This window comes from Trifolium pratense, linkage group LG6, assembly GCF_020283565.1.
Source record: "Trifolium pratense cultivar HEN17-A07 linkage group LG6, ARS_RC_1.1, whole genome shotgun sequence".
NCBI lineage: Eukaryota > Viridiplantae > Streptophyta > Magnoliopsida > Fabales > Fabaceae > Trifolium > Trifolium pratense.
Window position 1 is genome coordinate 26,236,953 of NC_060064.1, and position 10,722 is coordinate 26,247,674.

Consider the following 10,722-nt stretch of genomic DNA (forward strand, 5'->3'; position numbering starts at 1 on the left):
CAAGACAAAGTTTAAGGTGTTAAACAAATTTTATTTTTGTACGATGTCTGATGAACAAAAGGTTATTTTGGTATTTTAGACAACTTGTGTAGAGGACAAAAAGTTGTCTCGTGGTTCAGTGGGAGACAAGAATTTAGGTTTTTGTCCAATCCCTTGACCTCCAATTTGTCCTGTCCCAGGAACAATTTTGATATCAAACACAGTACAATTAAAATTGTCTTGTCGAGTCTTTTTTTTTTTTTAGCAAATCAAACGCAGACAAAACAACTATGCACCAGCAGTTGCACCCCATACACTCCTCTTGTAATTTGGACCTTAACACCATTTTTGCACTAAAAAAAAACTAATAATAAAAACTCCCAAGTAACAATTATTTAATACTTTACTGTTAATTAGCAAAAGGATTATAAGGACTACAAACTAAAATGAGGAATAAATATGAAGTCTAATATCCTGATTATTGATATAATAAAACGAGCAAAATCATAAGGATATACAAATCTTATATTGAAAATAAAATTATAGCTAAATTCTTGAATTATCACAAATTTACATTCATCCTATTATTATCATACTCATAGGGAAATGGAAGGTAAAGAGAGGTGTTTGATATCACTACAACTATATGTAATCTGAATCAGGATCTCTTCTGAAATGTTGCAAATCTGGATGAGCATCATATCCTGGCCTTCTAGGATTCCTGCAAGATAGGATAGGAAAGAAAAGAGTGATTATTTTATATACATAGTAATTCCTTCACCTTTGAAAAATGTTGTCCAAGATTATGGAACAATTATGTTCAAAACATGATGCAAAATTCTATTTTGAAATATATCCTGATACATATACAAGCACATATGAATTCATCCATTTAAAAGAATTTAACAGATCCCTCAAATTAAGAACTAAGCATAACAATTCTACCAGCTAAACATCAATGCTTTAAAGTAATAACCAACAGTCAAAATGAAGTGTTTTCAAGAACTAGTCAGTACCAGATATCCTTAAACTTTAATTACATTTGTTTAGAAAAAAAAATTATCTACTTTGATCACTACCCTTTTAACACAACATTAATCCAATCATATAAGGTTTGAACATATAAATAAAGGTTTAATCAAACCTTTTGGTCCCAACCCATATTTTTCGCACCACAAATATGATTTTTGGTCCCAAGAGTGATATTTTCTATTTATGTTCAAAATTGAGGCAATGAATCAACACTTGACAAAAATCATCTTGAGGACCAAAATTGGAACAAAAGTGATAACCGAGGGACCAAAAAGTTCAATTAAGTCATAAATAAATGACATCATTTCGGCAATACTAAAGAACATGATATACTCCACCATACCTTGCAAATCTGTTGGGTTCAAAACCAGGGACACCAGGAGGTCCAAAGGGATCAAATCGAGCACCCGGAGGAACACCCCTATTTAGATAAATTCATAGTCAGATATATGCATAAAATTAGCCACAGGTATCAGTCATAGGGTAGTCAAATGCAAAAGGCAGCCTTAAAGGCGCTAGAGGCATTTTAATGCCTACATGTAAAGAGGCACCAAAAGCCATGCACCCCAACATTCAAAAAAAAAAACCATGCACCCCATGAAGATAGACGCTGGAGAAACAATTACAAATATTTCTTGCTACTCCTTTCCCTTTGTTTCCTCCATTCTTTTACAAAACTACTCACTTTGCCTAAGTATGGTGAAAGTAAAAATAATACAAATTTTCACAATTTTATTTTGGGTAAAATATTATGAGATGTAGATATATCAATTAAAAAACAGAATATATATATATATATATAGGGGTTTTCTAACTTAGACCCTAGTTAGGTCTAAGTTAGCAAGGTGCACCTTTTGAGTTGGACAAAAATACCCTTTTTTTTTTTTTTGAAACAATAGAGCAACTGGGGCATGTATGTAATTTGCATCATAAAAATACCCTTTTTTTTTTTTTTTTGAAACAATAGAACAACTATTACATTTTTTAAATTTCTTCCAAATTTCGACCTCATTTTACGTGCGAATCGAACGCCGATTTCAAAAACTAATACCGGAAACCTTTGTAAAATTGAAAAGCGATCAAAATCCATATAAGGAACGTCGAGTTTCGTTGAGTATTGAGGGAGATCGAACCGGGTCAAAAACCGGGTCGCACGACCCGTTTCTGCATAAAACGGGTGGGAGGGACGATGAACAGTGCGCGTCGCCCACGCCCACTCTCACCGGAGGCGCGTGGGGGCGCGTGCGGCCTCAGGGAGGCTCTATTTTTTTTTTGTTTTTTCATAATAAAATAGTAGATAATATTCTGGAAATTTTGGTATATTGTATGAAATTTTTGGAGACACGAAACTATTTTTAGTTAATTAAATGAGTAAAAAGGTAATTAAAAATATTATAATTCCATAAAAAATTTCCAAAATTTTATGTAAAGTACTATGAATTATTTAGAACCCTCTTGTGTACCTCACTCTCCCTAGTTCAAGTCATGAAATTATTTTCACAAATTCCGCTGATTATTTAAAACCATTTAACAAATAATAATAATAATTTCATAGATTTGTACTCTGAAACCAATTGTTTTTTTATTTGTTTCTAATAAAATATTAGATAATATTCTGGAACTTTTGGTATATTTTATGAAATTTTTTGAGACCTGAAACTATTTTTCGTTAATTAAATGAGATAAAACGGTAATTAAAAACTATTGTTTGCTTCTGAAACCATTTAGCTGGAAGAATGGTTTCAGAGAGTTATACTGTGAAACCATTCTAGCAGTAAAATGGTTTCAGAAGCAAACAATTAAAAATCAATTCCCCTGAAACCATTCTATCAGTGAAATGGTTTCAAAGTACAACGCTCTGAAACCATTGTACCAGCTAAATGGTTTCAGAATGGTTTCAGAAGCAGACAATTAAGAAATTACTCACTGAAACCATTCTACCAGTAAAATGGTTTCAGAGAGTTATACTGTGAAACCATTCTACCAGCTAAATGGTTTCACAGTATTATATAAAGATAATTAAAGGTAGTGAAAAATTGAGTTTTTTTTTTTTGTGTCCAAATTAAACGAACCAAGTCTCTATTTGTAGAAAAAAAAAATTATGAATTTTGGTATAAAAATAAAAAAATAAAAAATTAATTTACAACGAAATAATTGAGTTTAAAGTATTAAATGAAAAAAAAAACACGCCAACTACCCAGCAGTTGACACGTGTCCTGCTTTTTTAAAATGAAATTTTCTCTCTCCAGGCGTAGATCTAGTGTGGTGCACGCGCTGGCTTATCATGGAGATGGATGATCTGGACTGTCTGATTGATCCGACAGCCATGATGAGATCTTCTCTTGGCCGTTTGATGGAAATCAACGGTCTGTAACGGTGGTCCTGCGGTAGGCGCGCGACACTGGATCAGCGCCAATATGTTTTTTTTTTTTTTTTTAAAAAAAAGAAAGGGTATTTTTGTCCAACTCAAAAGGTGCACCTTGCTAATTTAGACCCAACTGGGTCTAAATTAGCAGCCCCCATATATATATATATATATATATATATATATATATATATATATATAGGAATTATAAAATAGGTAAGTTGTTAAAGTGTTTTGGCGGCTGACATCCTGTCATTTGCTACAGAACTTATTTTGCATTATATTATATATACATAGAAGCTGATACTTTTTGTGGGCTGGGATATGTCATGCCCAGCGCTCATTGATCAGGCTTCCTCGTACGAAATACGGTGGACCTTTGCTTTCCCTAGCCTTAGCACCCAAGGGTGTGCCTTGGGGCTTTGCAGCCTTTTACATTTCAACTACACTGATCTATCAAAGATGAATAACGAAAAGGAGTTTAAGTTACTTACGGCAATCCTCCGGGAAAAGCAGGTCCTCCACCAATACCTCCACCAATACCACCACCAAACCAACGGGGGTCATTTGGCCCTACAAGCATGCCGCCTCCAAAGTCATGGTCACCCCTGAAATCCAGTGGCAAATGTTTCCAAGGACATAAGAATTGTTAAAACAGGAATTTACAATTGTGTTAAGAGAGAAAAAAAAAATGCAATGTATGGTTTTACCTCGAAGGATACACACCAGCACCAGGCCCTGGAAAAAGATCACTACCAGGACCAACAGAAACTGGAGGGATAATGAATCTGTACAAACACAAAACAAAATATTGAAACTCAATGAATTGGTACAGAAGGAAAAAACACTTGTACACACCAAAAAAAAAATAGAGAGGTATCATAAAAACAGCCTGGCAGATAGGCAACTAATTATTCCATTAAAGTTGATAAGTATGTAACTTACAAGGAGAATACCAAAAATAGTTTTGATAAAGACAATAAGATCATAAACTACTAGAGGTTTAAGTTTAACTGTTCAGTTGAAATCATATAATTCTTTTCTACAAGGTGGTAAGCAAAAGTGGAATTCACCAATTTCGAAAGACTACTATTGGTATTTGCCAAGTTGGTAAGCAATAGCGGAATTCACCAATAGTGGTTACATTAGCCACAACATGTATGCTCAATACTCAATGAAGAAATCCATCTTTGCTCAAGAAAGATAAATATACTATCATACTTAACAATTTTATCGTTTTTTAAATCTAATGTCACAAGCAACTTTCCTATCCATCAACACTACATATCCCACTGCCCAAGAAACACATACACACAAACTGCCTTCATAATTTCTATGCATGGACCATCAACTATGTAACACCCTGATGTTTTGCCAATTTTTCTAGATTGTGGAAATCAATAACACAATCAAAATAAGGAATAGAGAAATATTTGGAAAAATTGCATCAGAACAAGGGAAATACCACTTTTGTGTTGGATGAAAGCTATATAACTCAATACGAAAGTTTAAAATTACATTTGATTATCAGGCCACTGAGTAGCATCAGATTGTAACAGAGTGAAACTAAAAAAGCAATCGGAATTATGAACTTCTTACCCAGGGTGAGGATCAAGAGGACCAGCAGGTTCACCAAATCCAGGAACAGGTTCACCAAATCCAGGAACAGGTTCAGATGTCTCTTGTCCTGTTTTATTGCTGGTTCCTGAGCTGTAAAGTAAACAAAAACCAATTTTCCAAATATTGTCTCAGTACACAAAATGTAATATATAAGGATTGCAACATGGTACAACATAACTATTCCAAATAAAATAAACAGGGGCCAGGTTTTCTAATACAACATTCTTATAATAACAAAACAGAAAGCTGCCCACAGATCCTTCAACTGAAACCCACGTGATATGTGTCAAACACTTCATTTAGTTGTCCAATTAAAAAATAATTTTTCCCGCTCCGACATGTATGTGATACCCTTCTTATAATCTTATTATGTATTGTGCCTATTTTGTTTAGTCTTACTACAGTAGTAACTTGTTCAGGATATTTTAAGGCCTATATTCTGTGTTGCTATTGGTTGAATTTTGTTTATAACTTGGATTTGCAAATCTTCAAATTTCACGTATTTTGATCTCTTATAAATGATGCTCAATTATTATTTTATCACACACACACACACACACACACACACACACACACACAGAGAGAGAGAGAGAGAGAGAGAGAGAGAGAGAGAGAGAGAGAGAGAGAGAGAGAGAGAGAGAGAGAGAGAGAGAGAGAGAGATGCCAGTGTCCTAAATATTGAACATAAGTGGTGACCAAGGTAGGCAGTTTTTGGAAGTATATCTGAATTCAAGTTGAGAAAGACTCACTTTTCTGCTAGGTTTATGTTTGCAATATTTTTTAAAACATATCTGAATAGGTGGGATTGTTGCTACCTTGTTCTAGTGCTTTCTCCACTGTACCATCAAAAAATGCCCTAGGAAGTTAGGGTGACCTAGTTTGGAAATATGACATTTAAATGGATGCCAATCCAAGTGAGTGCAAATTTTGTTAGAAGATGATAACTGGGGGAGTTTATTGTCTGAAGTATCAGTTGGCAGGAATACAACAGGGTGTGGGAGTTTGCTCTGTTGTTAGTTACAGATGAAGCTAAGAAGGAAATAGTTGAGTATGGCTCATATTCACTTATAAGTGGGAAGACACCCAAGCGTAGCCTAGCAGAGCAAGTGAAGCTGAAAGCTTTGTAAGCTTGTAAATTGGACCGTAGTATTTAAACAAATATTTGTACTTTACAACCCTAAGTATTACATAATAGAAAACTATAGCAGCTACTATGCTGCTGGATCAATCATTGTGTTCTCGTGCGTTTATTTATCTGCTTACTTTAGAGCCGGAGTTGCTATTCTAACAGTCAGAAATGTTGGACAATGTTTTTGGTTTGCAACAGAATTTGATCAAAATATTCTCAAGCATTAATGAAGAGGCAAAAGTTGTGGATAAAAGAAAAAGCACTGAAGGTAATGAAGAGATTGTTGAGGGCTCTAATAACTTTTTTCAAGAGGGGAATTAGCACACAAGTTACTACAATAGTATATTTAAGAAAACGGTAAAAGAGGAAGCATGTCAAGCATTTGGAAAGTTTTCTATATTAATTCCATTTCATTCAATGTTGCAAGGAGTGATGAATTTTCCACTATGCGTGATCTGATTGCAAAATATGACATAGAGTGAAGTATCTAAAGGAATAAGTAAAGTTGGCAAATGCATATTTGGAAGAACATGAAACTGAATAAAGTTGAATATAAGAGGTTGGGATGCACTATATAACGACTGATGGATGTTACCATAATAGAAGGACAACATAGAACTTCTTGGTGAATAGTCTGAAGGGCACAGTTTTTTGAAGTCGATGATGCATTGCATATATCTAAAACAACTAACAAAGTGAGTGGATGGTTAATGCCATTGTGGAAGAGGTTGGAGAAGAGAATGTCATCCCGAAAGGCCACTGACAATGAAGCAAAATACAAAGCTGTTGGTGAGCTATTGATGCAGAAAAGAAAAATATAATAGTGGACACATCGTGCAGCACATTATATTTATTTGATACCAGAATAATGTTAAAAGATTTTCATCCATCAAGAAAAAAATTCTTGAGTAGGATATAACAGCTAATATTTATTCCAAAATTTCTCTCCTTATATTTTTGCAACACTTCACAAACAAGAGATTTGGTGAGACCGGGTCTTACACGCTTTGCCATGTCTTATCTGACGTTAAGGTGTTTGTTTAAGCTCATGGATGCTTTGATAGGAATGTTGATATGTCAGGAATGAAAGTCCAGCCACTTTTCACAGAAAAGGGATGGGATAGCAATTGAGGATATCGTTCTAGACCGGGAGCTATAGAAGAGCAATGTGATTTGTTTGAAGGGTGCGAAGTGCATAATTTCGTCAACTCGGGTAGAAAACTAGCTATGGGATTCATTTGAGGCATCAGACCAGGTCAAAAGTATATACATAAAGATTTCAATGGTGTGAAGAAAATATACTTTAAATTTGTCAATTTGTTTTGTTGTCTTGGTTTTAAAATGAAGACTAAAAACTAATGAAATTTATCATATGCTTTAGTTATCTGTCTCTGTGGAACACAATGGTAAGTATCTAAGCACTTGGGGAACCCTCCCTTTAAAAGCTAGCTATCAAGGGGGAAGAACCAAGCCACTTGAATACACCACCGAGAATCCCATACTCGATGTGGGACTTGGGCACCCATAATGTTCAAGTCTCTATCACACAATTGGTAAAAGATGGGACAAGCAACTCCATATGCCTTTGCAAGTTGCAGTCTATTTTCTTAACCCTCAACACTGGTATGCTCTTATATTTATGCCTATTGCTGAGGTTAAAAGTGGCTTATAAGAATGTCTCAGAAGGCTAGTGCCTACCTCTGTAGTCAAAAGCAGCCATGACTATGTGTCTGTATTTGGTGTATGTGCATGTGCTTTATGGCTAATAATAAACATTATCTTACAAATGATGTGAGATTTAATTTTCATCCACTTACAGTACAAAAGTTTTTTTATACCATCACTCATTCATGCAAGCTTGATTAAATGATAATCAAAAGCTTTAAATGGATAGTAATCTATTCACTATCACCATAAAAGTTTTGAACTCTTACAAGTCATGATTAGATAATGACCCAATTCAAAAATTTCAAGCATGTCCTCGGTCCTCCCAAAGAATTATATAAGATTATAACTACCATGTTGCATTGAAAATCGAAAAGAACAGAGTTCACAAAATCCAAATTTACCTTTTAGTTGACGAGCTGGCATTGGCAGAAGAACGATCTAGTTTTGACAAAATATCCTCATCTATTCTCTTCACCAGCTTGTCCAAATTCTTGAATTGCTGAGAATAATTGCTACCTCCATCCTCCCCAGAATAGTCTCCAACACTTCACATACAAAAACACACCCAAAACCCGTCTCAATGTAAGCATAACACAACTCAGTCACAAAATTGCAAGCCTTGCACAGATGGGTAAAAATAAACATCCTTAAACTAAACCAAGGTTTTACTGGCTCCTTAGACACTTCATCAAACAAATCCATGTGAAAATCAGTTGTGAAAATTAAACTATTCACGACTCAACCCAACAAACTCAGTTGTGAAAATCAAAAAAGTCAACATCCAATTAAAATCAACTCATTTACAGCATAAAAAAAAAATGAAACTCAATATCAGCATAATTCAACCTAACAAAGAAAACCAAGTTGCAAAAGTCCAAAATTTTCAACATTCAAGATCAAAAAGAAGAAAATAAAATGATTTACAACATAACCAAGAACAAAAATCAATACCCCCATTTCTCAAAGAAAAAACCATCTATTTGGCCCCTGAACTGAACCATCAATCTCTCTACAAATTTGTCGCTAAAATAAAAATATACTAAATAGTCCATGAACTACCATTCTCTCTTGTATTTTTAAAGGAATGAAGGTACTAAATTGATCCATTTATAATAGTTTAGGGACTATTTGGTATATTTCTATAGTTTAGGGACAAAATTGGAAAAAGATTGATAGTTTATTAATCTATCCCAAATTAGCATAATCCAACACAACAAAGAAAAACCTAGTTTCGAAAAATCCAAACTTTTCAATACACAACAATCAAATCAAAACAATCAAACAATTACTTGATCTCAAGATGTAGAGGCTCCAAAAACCCATCAGCTAAAGCATGAACAAGCAATTTTTCGTTCATCACAAGACACTTAACAAGCACTTTCTTCTCACCCTTCTCCGAATTCAAGTAAACAAAAGCATATTCATCGTTTAACTCATTCCAATGATCAACAGATACCTCATCTACACACAAAACACAACACATAAATAAATAATTACCGAAAAAATCATCAAAAAATTGAAGAAAAAATTGTATTTTTAGGGTTTACCATTAGAGGGATTTGAAAGAGCATTATCGGAGAGGGCTAAGGGACCAGTGGCGGTGAGGATGTAACCGGAAGCGAGGAAAGAGGAGTGAACAACAAAGGCGATTTTGTCGTTTTGGTTGCGGAAGGTTGGTCTCGCGGCTCTGATAACCGCCAGCACCGACTTTTCAGTTGCCATAGTTGGGTTTGATTTTGGTAATCGATGACGTTGTCGTTTATGGTGAAAGTGAGAGTGGTTTTAGTTTGCTAAAGGGAGAAGAAGAAAAACTTGTTTCACACGATGGTTTGCGGTTAAGTGTGATTGGACTATTTTTATTTTGACGAACAAAATGGTTTATACGGTGACTAAAATTTCACTCTTAAAATGGATAAGTGAAATGGGATGATCGGAATTTGAACTCCGGTTTCATCATACATATATAACACAATATAACTGTCAACTGAGCTAAGCTAACGGAGGTAGATTTCTTCTTATGAAGGAACTATCCCTCATCATTGGTTAGTGAATTTATATGGTATATTTTTACGGTGATGCTAGATGGTACAACGGTAGGGATGGCAAAAAAACTCAAACCCGAGAGACCCACCCGAACTTAAACCCAAGTCAACGGGCGAAACCCGATTTGACTGGGTTTGGGTTTGGGTTCGGTGACACCCGATAATATGGGTGTGGGTTTGGTATCAGTCAAACCCACACCCGAAACTCATACACCCACCCGAAATATTTTATAATTACCTAATTACCCTCATAGTCTCCCTCAATTTCCTTGGAAGACCTTAAATTTTAGTTGTAATTTAATTTCTTGAAAGTATATGTTGTAATTTCTTGAAAGTCTATGTTTGAATTTATTTGGAAGACCTTAATTTTAGTTGTAATTTAATTCAAAGTTTATGTTGGAATTTAATTTCTTAAATTTGCAAATTATTTTTAAAATTGTTGTGGGTTTGGGTTTGGGTGGAAAAAACCCGAACCCAATGGGTGTGGGCGTGGGTGTTGTTTTGCCACCCGAACAGTCTTTGGGTTTGGGTTTGGGTGATGATTTCGGGTGTGGGTTTGGTAAGTGTCAAACCTGCACTCATGGGCGCTCGTTGTCATCCCTATACAACGGCAATGTCATTGGTTTTGCACAACATGTGTGCGCACTAGTATCCTTATTATTATTTCTTTATACTTCCTTCGACATAAATATAATAAATATAAGGGAAAAAAAAACTTTGAATTTTAGACACAAATATAAGGAAAAATCAACTACTTTTAAACTAATTAATACTATTATTCATAATATACCCTTATTTAATCATTTCACTTTTCAAAAGTTTATGTAATTTTCAATACATAAATCACTTTTCAAAGGGTAATATAGTAAATTTAACTCATGTTTTGC

At 34.6% G+C, this 10,722-nt stretch overlaps 1 protein-coding gene across 1 annotated transcript; it reads right to left on the bottom strand.

The window, feature by feature from the left end:
- Nucleotides 1-439: 439 nt before the first annotated feature.
- On the bottom strand, nt 440-9,646 carry LOC123891610 (probable proteasome inhibitor). Its single transcript, XM_045941516.1, has 8 exons — nt 9,341-9,646; nt 9,083-9,254; nt 8,195-8,338; nt 4,976-5,086; nt 4,087-4,164; nt 3,871-3,984; nt 1,355-1,432; nt 440-700 (listed from the first exon to the last, which is right to left on the bottom strand). Exons 1-8 carry the CDS (start codon nt 9,513-9,515, stop codon nt 622-624), a joined length of 951 nt encoding a protein of 316 aa, XP_045797472.1. The 5' UTR covers nt 9,516-9,646; the 3' UTR covers nt 440-621.
- Between the last annotated feature and the right edge of the window lie 1,076 nt (nt 9,647-10,722).

Bases quoted from the DNA above. Each gene is read 5' to 3' on its own strand.
- LOC123891610 (XM_045941516.1), bottom strand. From the start codon at position 9,515: ATGGCAACTGAAAAGTCGGTGCTGGCGGTTATCAGAGCCGCGAGACCA. The intron at 9,255-9,340 runs GTAAACCCTAAA...TTTTGTGTGTAG, and splicing joins TCTTTCAAATCCCTCTAATG to ATGAGGTATCTGTTGATCAT. The intron at 3,985-4,086 runs GTAAAACCATAC...ACTGGATTTCAG, and splicing joins GCTGGTGTGTATCCTTCGAG to GGGTGACCATGACTTTGGAG.